Here is a 16,577-nt window from a genome sequence, read left to right on the forward strand (position 1 = left end):
ACCAGAGCAATGAGCTTGAGGGCCTCTTGAACGCAGCCTGTTTTGTGATCTTGTGACTTAAAAAATGCATAAACATTATCGCAATATAAAGGTTTGCCAAGAACTTTTGATAAACACCGCCCCTTTAGGATGAGTCATGCAGGCAGTAAGGTGCATAACCTGACAATTTTATTTTGATTGGTTGGAAACAAATGTGCTTCAGTGCCAATGACTCAGCCCACTCTAAGCGGCATGTTGCAACAAAGCTGGCCAGCCTTTCAGTCAGTTGGCTGAGTCCAGTGAGTGCAGCTGCAGACAGCGAGCTGTTCACCATGGCTCTCTTCTCTTCCCTGACCCCTGTCATCGTTGCAGTGATTTGCATTTGCTTGGCCGCCCTGTGGAGGGATAAGAGAAAAGCGACGGGAGAGAGAAAGGTTAAAACTGAAGAGAGAGTCAGTTCAAGACCTTGGGTGGATGATGACCTGCGTGATGAGACAGAGCTCAGCGTGGAAGAGAACAGTAAGGTTTAAAAAAAATAGCATTGGACATTAATTTTATCATGAGGGTGTTGGGTGAAATTGGTCTTGGATGGGGCGGAAAACACAGGAACATACGAACACAATCAGCCTCTCAAACCTGGTCCTGCAGTTAGATCATGGCTGATCTGTGTCTTAACTCGATCTAACTGCCTTGGTTCCGTAACCCTTAATATCCTTGCCTAACAAAAATCTTGTCAGCTTCCATTTTGAAATTTTCAATTGACCCAGCTTTTTGGATTTCACTTGCCCTTTGTGAAGAAGTGCTTCCTGACATCACCCCTTAACGTCCTAATTGCAGCATACCCTCAGCACTGCACTGTGAATGTCAGCCTAGATTATGTGCTCAAGTCTCTGAAGTGGGATTTGAACCCACAACTTACTGATTCAGGTGAGTTTGGTATCTAAAATCGCTGCCATTTTCAAGTGATAAACAGCAATGTCATGAAATTAAAATAGACTCTGTCCTACACAAGAAAAGTCTGTGTTGGGCATACACATGTTTCCCGTGTTTACAGAGTCAGCATGTTGACAATGTACTTGTTAGTTGTTAACTCTGTAAATGATCAATCTAGATCCACCTCATAAAAAATGAGATAGATTCAGTGATTCTGCTGTCAATGTGTGCCCATAACAACTGATACCAAAGTCAGAAATGGGCTTGTGAAATGCACATCGAAATACATAAAGGGAGAGAAATTCATTATCACCCCATCTGGGGGCGGTGACTTTTGAAAGCCGGGAAACTTAGCACCAGGCGCTAATGTTTCCGCGCTCTCAAATAATTGGCTTTGGCGCTCCTTGGAGTGCTAAAGGACGCGGGCGGGCCGGAAACCTCAGCAATGCTGCATACTGAGCCATGCAGCGCTACCGCGTACAAAGGGCCCTTCCCTCTCTTAATGGGAAGGGCCATCGCCGCAGGCTCTGCAATTTAAAATGGATCTACCTGGACCACCAAGGCTGCAGTGATCCCTCATGATCAGCCCGGCACTCAAGCAGAGTGCCAGGCTGAATGATCACTGGCAGGATCCCATGAAGAAAACGTCATCAACAAAGGTGCGTTTTATTTTACTGCTGCAGGGGGCGAAAGTGAATTTCAGGTTGGGGCGCTAATAGGGCAATGCACACGGTGATGGCATCATGAGCTCCGGGCGCAACATAGTAGCACCGCCGTTAAACTCCCAATATAGTGGGAGTCGATGATGGCGCCATGCCCTGTCGCAAAGGCATTTGTGCCCCGTGAGGGGGAGCTAATGGGAGGCGCAAATGCACTCAATTTCTAGCCCAAAATGTATAGCACAAACGGGCCATTTGGCCCAACTTGCCTATGCCAGTGTTATGCTCCAGAACTACTCCTTGAGTTTCACATTCTAACCACTCTCTGGATAAAGAAGCTTCTCCTGAATTCCATATTGGATTTATTGGTGAATGTCTTATACTTATGACCCCTAATCTTGGTCTCCCCACTTGTAGAAACACCTTCTCGACATCCACCCTATCAAACCCTTTCAGCCTTCTCTTATCCAGAGAAAAGAGCCCCAGACTTTCCTGATAGGTACAACCTCTCAATTCTGGTATCACCCTTATAAATCTCATGCCTCTATATCCTTTTTATAGTTAGTAAAGCTAAATGTGCAATTTAATAAAACTAATGTTAAATAATAGGGTTTTTATTCTAGCCTTCTAAAGGACAGTGTGTGTAGTGGTTGGAGTACTCCTTTTACATAGAATTACATAGAATTTTACAGCACAGAAACAGGCCATTTGGCCCAACTAGTCTATGCCGGTGTTTATGCTGCACACAAGCCTCCTCCCACTCTTCATCTAACCCTATCCCCATACCCTCTATTCCTTTCTCCCTCATGTACTTATTTAGCTTCCCCTTAAATGCATCTATGCTAATCGTCTCAACCACTACATGTGGTAGCGAGTTCCACATTCCACCACTCTGCGTGAAGAAGTTCAAGTTTTAAAGGTATTTGTTTGCTGCTCTTCGCTGCTTTCAAGTGATCCTTTCTGCCAAGGTTCATGGAGCTCACTGCATGACTTCTTGAAGTTGACTTTAACACACAGTTCAGGTTTGATAAGGGCAGCTCTCTCTCATTACTACTGAAAGGGGTCTGAGGTTCATTGGCAGCCATTTCAAATGAAGCCCTCAACCCAGGAAAAAACATTTTGAAATGTCTACTTTATATTAATCAATTTAATTATTCAATATGTTAACCAAAAAATTGTGTAGTTAGCAACATACGATTAAACCTAGAATCATATAATCAATGATCAATAAGGTAGTTTGAATTATGCTTTTGGCTTGTTAGCATAATATGTTTTAAAAAAAGACGTTTCTGATGCTTGAGAAAATAACAGACGAAAAAGACTAACTGCTTCGAAAGAGATAAGTACCCAGATGCAAAGCATGTCCTTGGTGAAGACAATGGTCCTAAAATTGCAGTCTCCCTGATATGCATGAAATCCGGAACTTGCGATCTGTCAAGGTAAGCCTTGATAGATCATCTGAACTGCATGGAAAATCAGTATTGTTGGCACAGAGTTGGGCCTGTTTTCATCAGTATAAGGGTATATGTAAGCCTTAAATTAAACATTTAAAAATCAAAAATTATGCACATACACTTTAAATGAGTTTATGCAAATATTGGCCTGGATTAAGATGTTTCAAATTATCAAAACATGACATTTTTATTGAGGTTGGTGCAATGGAGTTATGAATAAAATTGCAACTCAATACATTTATAATCATTCGAATTTTGTACATTGTATTATTATTTGAGGATTTCATTGTATAGCATTAGGGGATTCCCTTCGTAAATGATTGCAATGGAATTCTCCTTTCTTATTGGAGGGCCTGGCTCACGTGATCCCGGGGACACTTCCGAACCAATGTATCCCTGGGATCCGTAGGCCTTTACACTGCCGTCCGGCTGGAAGCTCAAGACAGCAACTCTTCGCAGCCTGGGTGCCTGGAGGTAAGTTCGGAATTTTTTTGTGGGTCAGAGGCGTACTCCGGAAGTACACTTCTGGCCTCAATTTCTAGGCCATTGCTTTAACAGAAACATAGGCCCCAAGTTTCCACATGATTTGCTCCTGATTTTTAGGAGCAACTGGTGTAGAACGGAGTATCTTAGAAATCGGAATTCTCGTCATTTAGTTTGCTCCAGTTCTAGTCAGTTAGAACAGTTTCACTTTGGAACAGAATTTTTTTTTTCAAAAGGGGGCGTGTCCGGCCACTTACACCTGATTTCAAAGTTTCGTGAGTGAAAACTTACTCCAAACTAACTTAGAATGGAGTAAGTGAAGATTTTTGTACGCTCGAAAAAACCTTGTCTACACTTTAGAAAATCAGGCGTAGGTTACAAATTAGGCATAGGGAACGAGGGGGGGGGGGGGAGGGAAGGGAAGTCATTAAATTCTACAATCAATCCTTAGTTATACTTATACAAATATTATACAAATAAATCCAACCTGAATAAAAATTTATAAGCAAAGAAAAGATTAAATAAACCATGTTCCTACCTGTGTGAAATAGCATCAGCCTTCGAGCTACTGTGCTTCAGGCAGGCCTTTCATGCTGGAGACAGGCAGGGGTGTGGCGTCAGTGTCTCGACGGCAGCGGCAGCAAGCTTCGAGCTGAGCTGCAGTGCTTGAGGCAGGCCTTCATTCTCTTCGTGGCTGGCCACGAAGAAGCAGCACCGGATGGACCCGAGGCCATTCGGCCATGAGATATCAGCGGCGTCAGTGGCTAGCCGGCAGCCGAAGAATCAGCAGCGGACCGACGTGAGGCCATTTGGCCATAGGATATCAGCGGCGTCAGTGGCTGGCCGGCAGCCGAAGAATCAGCAAGCGGACCGACGTGAGGCCATTCGGCCATGAGATATCAGCGGCGTCAGTGGCTGGCCGGCAGCCGAAGAATCCACACCTGACACATGCAGCTCTTTATGGTGCTTGAGGCCATTCGGCCACGCTTTAGGGGCGGCGTCAGTGGCTCGACGGCAGCCGAAGATACAATAGCAGCCTTCGAGCTGTGAGGGGGACTGAGGCCATTTGGACAGGGAGAGGCAGCCACATCGACAGTTTTATATTTAAATTTGCAGAATGGGTGCTGCATTGTCAACACCACGTATTATGCAATGGTTTGCCATCAATTCACTGCATAGGAGAGAATTGATTAGAGCTCACCGCACCAGGAACGTCATAGCCCGTAGGTTGATGGGCAGGAGACCTTACCCACGTCGACAATATCGAACCAGGCGCTCGTACCTTGACATGAGCGAGGCTGATTGTGTTAAAAGGCTGCGTTTTCGCAGAGAAGTTGTCACTGAGATCTGTGATATGGTGAGAGCAGATTTGCAGCCCAGAAGCAGAAGGACAACTGCCTTGTCTGTTGAAGTGAAGGTAACAGCTGCACTTTCTTTCTATGCCTCGGGATCATTTCAGGCTACAACTGGAGATGTGTGTGCCATCTCTCAACGTGCAATACATGCCTGCGTTTACCAGGTCACGGCTGCACTTTATGCGCGAAGGAATGACTTCATCAATTTCCCAATGACCGCACAAGCGATCCATGAGAGGGTTGTGGGCTTCTTCAGGATTGCCGGCTTCCCAAAGGTACAGGGCTGCATTGATTGTACCCACATAGCCTTGCGAGCACCTGTGGAGGAATCTGAGCAGTACCGAAATAGGAAAGGTTTCCACTCTATCAATGTGCAGCTCGTGTGTGACGACAAGCAGCGCATCATGTCAGTCGATGCGAGATACCCTGGCAGCACCCACGATGCGTTCATCCTACGCGACAGCGTTATATCTGACATGTTTGAGCAGCAGCTAGAAGGGCAGAGCTGGCTACTGGGAGACAAAGGGTACGGCCTGACCACCTGGCTCATGATGCCCATACGCGTGACACGGACAGAAGCTGACCGTCAATACAACATGGCGCACATTGCGACGCGCAGCATCATTGAGAGGACCATTGGCATTTTGAAACAGCGATTCCGATGCCTGGACCATTCCGGAGGACAGTTGCTATACTCTCCTCAGATTGTCGGTCACTTCACTGTTGTGTGCTGCATGCTTCATAACTTAGCCATCATGAGGCAGCAGGAGCTGGTAGTGGAACCCGAAGACCGACGTGAGGGTCCAGTGCATGATGATAGTATTATGGAAGACCAGGATGTGGATGATAACGACAATCAGGAAAGCATGCAAGTGCCTGATGCCGAAGCACGAGGTCGGAGGAGGGCCGTCCATCGTGCCCCTTTAACGATTGCTCGAGACTTGCGCCAGCAGCTCATCCGTAAACGCTTCAACTACTGATGCCTGAGGGCTCTGCGACCACTTTTGCATATGGACATGTTTATTCTTTGCAGTTGTTCCTACGTTGTGTTGTGTTAATGGAACATGAAACAGTTTTAATGAAAAAATATTTTATTGAAAAGTTAACGTCACTCTAATAAAATATTTGTTGTATCAAACTATACTTTTTAATATGACTCTTGAAGATCACTTAAAAACTTTAAGATCACTTATAAACTTGTAAAGTTACAAAAGTTACAAAACACTTTCTATGTGAAAAATTTTACATTCTAAGATCACTTACACTTCAAGATCACTTTTTAGATGCAAAATTTAATAATTTACAGAATGTGAGAGCATTTACACTAAGATCACTTGAAAAACCTGAGATCACTTATATGTTGTAAAGTTACAAAACTTACAAAACAGTTTCATTGTGAAAAATCTTACACTCTGAAGAACACTTAAACTTCAGGATCACTTTTTAGGTGCAAAATTAAATAAGATACAAAAAAATGTGAGAGCATTTACACTATAAGATCACTTAAAAACCATAAGATCCCTTATAAGTTGTAAAGTTACAAAACTTACAAAACAATTTCAATTTGAAAAACGCTACTACAGCTACATCAAGAACAAAAACAAAAGCAGCAAAGAAAGGCTGCAACCATGTCTCATCCATATCTCAGTGAATGTTCACTTCCTCATGGGGGTGTCATTTGATTGGCTGGGCTGTGTGCCCTTATTTCAGCAGCTACCTCAACCAGGCCCATCCTGACGGCCTGTGCTGACACTTGCATGCCCTCCCTGACGGCCTGTGCCGTCGATTGCACTCCCTTGGACGTTCCCTCCCTAAGTTCCCGTGTCATTACTGCTATTTCTCCCGTCAGGACCGTCAACTCTTCACCTACTGCACTGACGCCACCGATGAGTGATCGGGTAAGCTCATTGGTCTCCATACCCAATGCCACAACCTGATCCGCATCTGTTGCACGCTGCATCTCAGGAGAGCGTGTCTCCAATCTCCTTCTCCTCTGCCTGGGTCTGCCTTGTGGCACCACTACACTGGGAGGCGCGGGCACGGACGGTGGGATGCTCGGTGTTGCAAGCAGCACCAATACACAGGGAGGTGCAGGCTGGGACTGTGGGACACTCTGTGTTCCAGATGGCTGAACTGGAGGGAGAGGCTCGGGCTGGAATGGTGGGATGCTCTGTGTTGCAGACGACAGCACTCGAGTGCGAGCCGTGGGCTGGGATGTTGGACGAATGGGTGTAAACTGCTCCATGATATCAGCAGCAACACTGGGACCCGAAGCGTCGGAATCAAAACCATAGTAGGTGGAACCAGAACCTATGCGAGAGGGAGGCGCAGGCTCGGACGGTAGTGCACTGACTGTAGAATGCTGCATTATACCGGCAGCACCACTGGGACCCGCAACATCGGAAGCATAACCATGGAAGGTGGAACCAAGACCTATGCTAGGGGTTGAAACTCTGATGCCCCTTGATGGGGGCTCATAAACATTAAATTGGAAACTCTCCCCTGCAGACATTTCAGTCATCGCTGCCATCATCCAGTCTGGATCGTCCGCAGCTGGTTGTACTGGTTCTTGTTCTGTATCCTCAGGGTTGGCAGCAGCATCATCATCATCATGTTCTGCAAAATACATCAGAACAGTCAAATGCTTAACAGCAAGGGAGGGGGCCGGGTGGGTGGCATGAGTACTCTCACACATAGCAGGCCAGGCAGCAGGTTGATTTAAAGGGCCATGATGCATTTTCAGGACTTGCCCTCTTCCTCGTGTGCGGGCCCAGCTTGTGCTGTATCGATTGCTTTTCTCCATGTACGATTCATCATAGCAGCTACCCTTTGTTCCAAGGGTGTCAGTGGATGCAGATTGGGCACGCCTCCTTCTGTCCGAGTTGCCTCCCTTTTGTTGTGGGCCAATTTCTTCTGCAAAGAGTAAAATATAACTTTTTACAGAGTGTGTCAGTCTGCAAGGTGGGACATACAGATAGCCAGGTTACAATTACGATTAAATTAAAAATGGGAAATATTACTTACACTAACTACTTGACCAAGGTCGTGCCATTTCTTTTTACACTGGCTTCCAGATCTCATGGTATGCACCACTGCGCAGTAATCTTCTGCAACTTGGTTCCAGCGTTTCTTCATTTCTTTTGATGGCACTTTTATGCGACCTCTGTTGCTGGTATCCAGCTCCTGCCATCTCTGCTCAATTACGTTGACTAATATCTCCACTTCCTCATGCAAGAAATTCTTTGTTCTTGGTGGACGTTGACCCATTGTAAAGTTGAATTGGCACTCTTATTTCTCAAAACACACAGTCCTTAATTTGCATGCACCAATGCAGCACCTGTTCTGCAAGTTTAGCAGTGAAAAGCTGAACCCACTGATTTCAGCAGGTGATTTATTCAACAGTGCTGCTAAAAGCACTCCCTCACACACACAAATATCAAAAAAAATTAAATTACAAGCCTTTGCAGGGGTCCAAGAAACAAATCTTCACTTTTTCTGCAGTATTTTTAAAAATGTCCGAGTGCCAATGTTTGTGTGAGACTGCGCTTGCGCGCACGCTCCAATGCGCACGCGCAGGGTTGCCGGCACCACGAAGGCTAATTTAAATTGTACCCGCCCCCTGCTACTTAGAAAATCAGCGCGAGTGTTAGGCTCCGCCCCCTGCTGCGAAGAGCGCGCCGCACCAAGCAGACAAGGAGCTCGAGAATATCAGACTTTTTTAGGCGCAGTTTTCGGCGCGAAAAACAGGCGCCCAGCTTGGAGGTGCGCCGTCTTCGCCGCGGGACGAAACTTGGGGCCATAGTCTGTGAACAGACATGGATACATGACTAGCAGTTGTTGGAAAGAATGGGGGTGGGGGTTTGTCAAAAAAAAGGCTAACAAAGACTCTCAACTTGGACTGAAGTAACCTTTGGGCATATGAACATCACCTGTCCTAGTTCCTACTGTTGGTAGCCTTAAATTGGCCCCCTCTAGATAGAAGTTGTGGGGAAGCAACTTGTATGGGTTAATGCTTGTCGATCACCAGGCATCATTTTCTATTATAAAAATGAGTCCACTACTTGCACTTGGGTTAGGGACATAGTGGAACAAAGGCACCACAGTCTGTACTAACTACGCAGATGCCAGACTACTACTCTACCCTGAACACAACCCAGGCGCATTTTGTCTTTGTTTCTTAATATTAGATTGCTGTTTGGTGTGCTGCATCTGATTCTGTTTTGTTCCAAATAAAAGTACTCAACTGTTGCCAAGTAGTTTATGTCAGACTTTACTAGCTCTTTCTGCAAGGTAGCGCAACAGACTTCTGTGGTAATTTAAATACAGCAGCCTGTATGTGGAGGTTTATCCCAGACGCCTTGTTGCTGAACTTTAGGCCACGCCACTTTTGTGGTCTCCGCAGGGGAACTTTACACTTCTCTTCATCCATCCATGGATTCTTCAGTGTACAGAGCACTCGATCCACTGGACTGTTGTTCCCAGGCATGGATAGCACTTACTCCACTGACTTCTGGAGAGCATGTGGAGATGAGAAGTAACCAGTAGTTGAGCTGGTCACATTGGTAGTCACTCACGTACTGAGCTGATTACAGTAGTCACTGGGATTGAGCTGGTTTCATCGGTAGTCACTAGGGGAGAAGTTCCACTTACGGCTGCCTGTTTTGCACCTGAAAAACAGGTGGTTAGAAGTTTACAATTGGGAGGGGGATTCCTGGACTGCTCCACTGACACACAAGGCCTGCCTGATACCAAATTCAGATGGGCTTCTAAATGGCCCAGCAGCCTGCCAGCCTGAAACAGACATAAGGCTGCTTGACAATGCATACTACGCTGATTGTAAGACTCTGTTGTAAAATCTGGATATAAACAGGTGAAGCTTGCACTTCCTGGCTCCACAAAAATACTGAAGATGGCTGCTGGCCAGGCTCACCACCCCCCACCCTCCCCCTTGGCTCCGCCTGCCCTCAGGAACTACAGGACCAAGATTCAGAAGGCCTTGACTGGCAAACTGCATTTTGTGCCCATAACTGGCTGCTTCCATCAGCATCATCAACAACAACTTTAGCGCCTTTAACATAGTGAAATGTCCCAAGGCGCTTCACAGGAGTATTATGAGCTTAAAAAACAATTTGACACCGAGCTGCATAAGTAGAAATTAGCGCAAGTGACCAAAAGCTTGGTCAAAGAGGTATGTTTTAAGGAGCGTCTTAAAGAAGAATAGAGAGGCGCTGTGGTTTAGGCAGGGAGTTCCAGAACTTTGGGCCTAGGCAACAGAAGGCACGGTCACCAGTGCGATTATAATCAGGGATGTTCAAGAGGGCTGAATTAGAGGAGCGCAGACATTCCAATTCAAATGCGACCTGATGCTAAATTTGGCTCGGGCCTCGGGCTGGCATGGGCCGGTGAATCGCTCCACTGAAACTATCCGTTTAAGGCGTGACTCAAGTTTCTCCCTCGCTGTATGATCAAGGAAGTAAATTGCCGAGGCCCCAGCAATTATATTTCAGGGCTCTATTGAGTGTGGCAATGTAAAACTAATTTAGAAAAAGGGAGACAGAGCTAATCCAGGTAATTAGAGGCCAGTTAGCGTAATGGGTTTGGGGTAGATCTTGACTTTGTGTGATAGTGTAAAATGGGTGATAGCCCATTTTATATCTCCTGATTTTTATTTCCATTGACGTCAATCTGCCACGCTCCAGATCATGGGGTATGTGAGGTCTGCTTACTGGAGTGGCCAATGACCCTGAATCAAGTACCCTCTGGGCCAAAATCTTGTGGCTGTTTCGTGCACGGGCAGTTTTTAATTCAGATGATTTTTTGTTAGCGTGTTGGTCCCATACTAAATGATTAATTCTACACGGTTCTGTTTAATCTCCCAACTTTCACTATGATCCTTCCATTTCTAGCTTCGGAGTGTCTTGAAAAAGATGTTGAAGTGCAGCATATCCTGTATTCACCGAAGCGTTATTCAGAGGATGAAATGATCTGCAGAGCTAATGGGTTTTACCAGCTCATGAATGAGAGGAGGAGTGTCCGCTTCTTCAGTGAAGAAATGGTACCGAGGGAGGTGATTGACAGCATCATCAGGACAGCAGGTAGCAACCAGACTACTTCAGTCTCAGCTCCAACAAAACAAATGGGAAATTCAGCTGAATTCTGGAACAGAAAGTTTCCATTTAATAGGAATTCATTGGTGACCTGGTACTGTTGGACATCCCGAAGATGTAATCAGGTTCTTTGCTTCCTTCCTCCTTCCTTTCTCTCTCTCCTTTCCTCTTTTTTTCCCCCTTCCCCTCTCTCCCTCTCCCCCCCCATCCTTCCTCCCTCTTGCCCCATCCTTCCTCTTTGTCCTTCCTTCATTCCTTTCTATCTCTCCTCCCTCCTCCTTCCTCCCTAATTCCTCCTGCCCTACTTTCTACATCCCTTCTTCCTCCCTGCTATCTACACCTCTCCTCATTTTCTACCTCTTTCTCCTTTCTTACTACCACGTTCTTCTTCCTTCATATGTCTCTCTCTTTGTAATTCCTTCATCCGTCCTTCCTACTTCTCTCCTTTTCTCTGTCTTCTACCACAGAGGTCAGTGCTTCGGCCTCAGCTATTCACAATATATATAAATGATTTCAATGAGGGAACCAAATGTAATATTGCTGATGACACAAAACTAGGTGGGATCGTGAGTTGTGAGGAGGATGCAAAGATGCCGCAAGGCGATTTAGATAGGTTGAGTGAGTGGGCAAACACATGACAGATGCAGTATAATGTGGATAATTGTGAAGTTATCCACTTTGGTAGGAAAAACATAAAGACAAAGTATTATTTAAATGGTGATAGCTTGGGAAATGTCGATGTGCAAAGAGACTGGTGTACAAGGCCACCCGTCATTGAAAGCAAACAGTTAGGAAGGCAAATGGTATGTTGGCCTTCATTGCAAGAAGATTTGAGTACAGGAGCAAAGCTGTCTTACGACAGTTAGGCAGGGCCTTGGTGAGACCACACCTGGAATATTGTGTGCAGTTTTGGTCTCCTTATCTGAGAAAGGATATACTTGCCATAGAGGGAGTGCAGCGAAGGTTCACCAGACTGATTCCTGGGATGGCAGGACTGTGTTATGAGGAGAGATTGGGTCGACTAGGCCTGTATTCACTAGAGTTTAGAAGAATGAGAGGGGATCTCATTGAAACGTATAAAATTCTGACGGGGTTGGACATACTGGATGTGGGGAGGATGTTTCCCCTGGCTGGGAAGTCTAGAACAAGGTGCCATAGTCTCAGGATACGGGTAGGAAATTTAGGACTGAGATGAGGAGAATTTTTTTCACTGAGTGTGGTGAACTTGTGGAATTCTCTACCACAGAAGACTGTGGAGGCCAAGTCACTGAATATATTTAAGAAGGAGATAGATAGCTTTCTAGACACAAGAGGCATCAAGGGGTATGGGAGAAAGCGGGAATATGGTGTTGAGATCAGCCATGATCATATTGAATGGCGGTGCAGGCTCGAAGGGCCGAATGGCTTACTACTGCTCCTATTTTCTATGTTATTATGTTTCTTTCTCTCTCCATCCATCCTCTCTTCTTCATCTCTCTACTTCCTTCCTACCTCTTCCCTCCAATCTTCCTTCCTCCTTCCCTCCTTCCAAATTCCCTCGCCTCCTTTTTTCCTTCCTTCCTCGCTCACCTGCTTCCTCACTCTCTACTTCCTTCCTTTCTACATCTACCCTCTCCTAAAGCTCTCCGTCCTACCTTCCTTCGTTTCTACCTCTCTCTCTGAATCCTTTCTCTGTCCTTTCTTCTCTCCCCTTCCTTCCTCTCTGCCTCCTTCCTCTCTCTGCCTCCTTCCTCTTTCCTTCCCACCTTCTCTCGCCTTCCTTTTCCCTCCTCGCGCCTTCCTTTTCCCTTCTCGCGCCTTCCTTTTCCCTTCTCAGATCGTCTGATCCTTTATCCTACCTCTCTTTCCTTCCTCCCCATCCCTTTCTCCTTCCTTACTACCTCTCTCTCTCCTTCCTTCTTTTCTTCCTCGCTCCCTTCCGACCTCTCATCTTCCTTTCTCCTCCTTCCTTCTCTCTCATTCCTTACTCCTTCCTTCTTCCTTCATACCTCTCTCTTTCTTTCCCCGCTCTCTTGCTTTCCTCTCGTGATTCCTTCCTTCCTGCCACTTCCTCTTTCCTTACTACCTTTCTCTCCCTCTCACTCCTTCCCTAACCGTAGCTATACTGTTGGACAGTGCATTCATCAAGAAATAAGAGGAGCTTGTAACAAGAGTAATGCAATAATCATGGAGAACTTTAATCTTCATATACACGAGACAAATCAAATTGGCAAAAGCAATTTGGAGGACGGGTTCATGGAATGCATTCAAGACAGTTTCCTCTAACAATACTTCATAGAACCAACCAGGGGAAGAGGCTATTTTGTGCTTGTTTGTGTAATGAGACAGGGTTAATTAGTAATCTTATAGTAAGGGATTTTCTGGGGAAGAGTGATCATAATATGATAGAATTTCACGTTGAGTTCAAGGGTGATGTACATAAGTCTGAAACGAGAGTATTAAACTTTAAAAAAGCAAATTACATAGGTATGAGAGGTGAGTTGGCTAAGGAGGATTGGGAAGTTAGATCAAAAGGTATGATGGTAAATAAGCAATGGCAAACATTTTAAAATATTTCTTAATTCTCAATGAATATACATGCCATTAAAAAATAAAAACTCAAGAGGAAAAGTGATCCATCATGATTAACTAAAAAAGTTAAGGATAGTATCAGATTAAAAGAAGAGGCTTACAATGTTGTCAAGAAGAATCGTAAATGTGAGGATTGGGAAAGTTTTAGAAACCAGCAAAGAATGACCAAAACATTTATAAAAAGGGAGATAGTAGAATATTAGAGTAACCAAGCAAAATATATAAAAACAGAATGTAAGAGCGTCTACAAGTATGTAAAAAGGAAGATAGTAGCACAAATAAACATGGGTTACTTAGAGAGTGAGACAGAAGAAATTATAATAGGAAATATGGATGGCAGAAACGTTAAACAAATATTTTGTATTGTCTTCACAGTGGAAGACACAAAAAACATACCAGAAATACTGGGGAGTTAAGGGTCTAATGAGAGTGAGGAACTTTAGTAATTAATATTAGTAGCAAAAAAGTACTGGTACTAAAAGCAACAAATCCCCTGCGCCAGATGCCGACACCCTAGGGTTCTAAAAGAGGTGGCTGCAGAGATAGTGGATGCACTGGTTGAGATCTTCAAAAATTTCCTAGATTCTGGAACAATCCCGGTAGATTGGAAGGTAGCAAATGTAACACCACTATTCAAGAAAGGAGAGAGAGTAAAAACAGTGAATTACAGGCCAGTTAGCCTGACATCAGTCATCGGGATAATGCAGGAATCCATTGTTAAGGATGTGGCAACAGGGCACTTAGAAAACCATATGGTTAGGCAGAGTCCACATGGTTTTATGAAAGGGAAATGGTGTTTAACAAATCTATTATACTTTTTTGAGGATCGAACTAGCAGGATGGATAAAGGGGAACCAGTGGATGTAGTATATTTGGATTTTCCAAAGGCATTCGATAAGGTGCCACATGTAAGGTTGTTGCGCAAGATAAGGGCTTATGGGATTGGGGGTAAGATAGTTGCATGCATAGAGGACTGGTTAAAGGACTGAAAACAGAGAGTAGTAATAAATGGGTAATTTTCAGGTTGGCAGGCAGTTACTAGTGGGGTGCTGCAATGATCTGTGCTTGGGCCTCAACTATTTACAATCTATATTAATGACTTGGATGAAGGGACCATGTGTAATGTATCCAAGTTTGCTGATGATACAAAGCTAGGTGGGAAAGTAAGCTGTGAGGAGGACACAGCCTGCAAAGGGATGTAGACAGGTTAGGTGAGTGGGCAATAAGTTGGCAGATAGAGTATAATGTGGAGAAATATGAAGTTATTCCCTTGAGTAGGAAGTCTAGAAAAACAATATTTTTTAAATGGTGAGAAACTACAAAATGTTGGTGTTCAGAGAGATTTGAGTGTCCTTGTACACGAAACACAAAAAGTTAACATGCAGATACAGCAAGCAATTTGGCAGGAACATGTTACGTTAGCCTTTTTTGCAAGGGGGTTGGAGTACAAGAGTAAGAAAGTCTTGCTGCAATTGTACAGGGCTTTGGTGAGACCACACTTGGCGTATTGTGCAAAGTATCGGTCTCTGTACCATACTTACGTTAGAGGTGGTGTAATGAAGGTTGACTAGATAGGACAACGCTCTCATCCCAGGAGTCTATCAGGAGAGTTTGAGTAGAATGGGCCTATACTCTCTGCAGTTTTGAAGAACGAGAGGTGATCTCATTGAAAGATATAAGATTCTGAGAGGACTTGACGGGATAGATGCTGAGAGCCTGTTTCCTCTGGCTGGAGAGTCTAGAACTCGGGGACATAGGGGGAGAAATTGGGCTACTTTGCACCTCTTGTTATCGCCTCTGGGGGGCGTTAATAGGGTGCAAATGAGTTTGCTACCGGGTGAGGCAAGACCGGCGCCTCCCGCTAAAATCGCCGGGAGTTTTGCGGCAGCAGTAAGACATTGCGCGCCCTTCATCACCGTGCACAGCACCCCGGTAGTGCCCCAGAACAAAAATTGGCCCTCGCCCCCTGGTTGTGCACCTGGCACTGACCACGACAGCCTCAGCAGCTGGGTTTCAGTCAGATGTCGGTTCGACGAGCGCTATTTAAAGGCGCCAGCATCGGGTAACGTTTTAGTTGGCCAATGATGGTTGCTGCTTAGTTCCACATAGGCGGACAGGCATTCTGACAAATTTCACCAATTTGCAGTTGAAGGACTGTTCTGGCTGTTAAAGATTCATTACTTTCATTGAGGGCAGATTTGAAAGTCCAACATTTATATTGTTTCATGAGGGTTGTGCCGGCACTGGGACCTCGTGCTCCGACATCACCGTCGGAGGCAACTCAGGCAGAGAGAAAGACAGCAAAATGTGGCCAGAGGGAGAAGAGCCAACAGGGCTCTCCACAGGAGACCTTACCGTCCCAGGGTATTCTAGCTGCAGTTCTCCTACATCAATTTCACTGAGGAAAAGTGGATTCGAAGGCTGCGCTTCAGCAAGGACATGGTCACAGAGCTCTGCCGTCTCCTGCAACCAGACCTCACGCCTCAGACCAGGGTGAGGACGGTTCGCTCAGTGGCAGTCAAGGCAGACCCCTCTTAAGTTTGCCTCTAACGATCGTGTAGTGCCAGTCTCCAAGGTGGTGCCTGCGGATGAGAGATACAGTGACACTTAGGCCCTCCTCCTCTCCTCCTTCTTCATTCTCATTGGGGGTTTCAGAGACAGGCTGGTTATCTGGTTGCTGATTATATGAAAGCATAAACGCACAAGATTCAAATTAAGGTGAGGGCAGGGGGGCAGGAATGGAGCAAGGAATGCAGATGCTATCAGGAGCTGGAAAGTGATAAAGCCTTCGGCTGTCAGAGGGAAGTGGGATGAGAAAAGGAGGGGATGAAGATACCATTATTGCCCCCAATGGGGTCGACGTTGCCGACAACCACAGCGCCCACCACCTGCTGCCCAATGAGTCGCAGCACTCGCTCCTCCAGGTCTGAGAGCTGCTGGAGCTGAGGTTCACCCCTGCCTGTCCTCCGCTGCTTCCTCCTATTGTGGGCCACCTTGACCTGTAAAAGAAAGGAATGTTTGTGAGTCAGAGTCCAG

General features: G+C 45.5%; 1 protein-coding gene across 1 annotated transcript in view; it reads left to right on the forward strand.

Moving 5' to 3' along the window:
• Nucleotides 1-295: 295 nt before the first annotated feature.
• Nucleotides 296-16,577, forward strand: part of iyd (iodotyrosine deiodinase) — a 61,479-nt gene continuing 45,197 nt past the window's right edge. The window contains exons 1-2 of the mRNA XM_070889965.1: nt 296-498; nt 10,770-10,958. Of these exons, the coding sequence (XP_070746066.1) occupies nt 312-498; nt 10,770-10,958 (376 nt within the window). The 5' untranslated portion in view covers nt 296-311. The remainder of the gene's footprint in view (nt 499-10,769; nt 10,959-16,577) is intronic.

The sequence above is a fragment of the Pristiophorus japonicus genome, chromosome 9 (genome assembly GCF_044704955.1).
Source record: "Pristiophorus japonicus isolate sPriJap1 chromosome 9, sPriJap1.hap1, whole genome shotgun sequence".
Taxonomy (NCBI): domain Eukaryota; kingdom Metazoa; phylum Chordata; class Chondrichthyes; family Pristiophoridae; genus Pristiophorus; species Pristiophorus japonicus.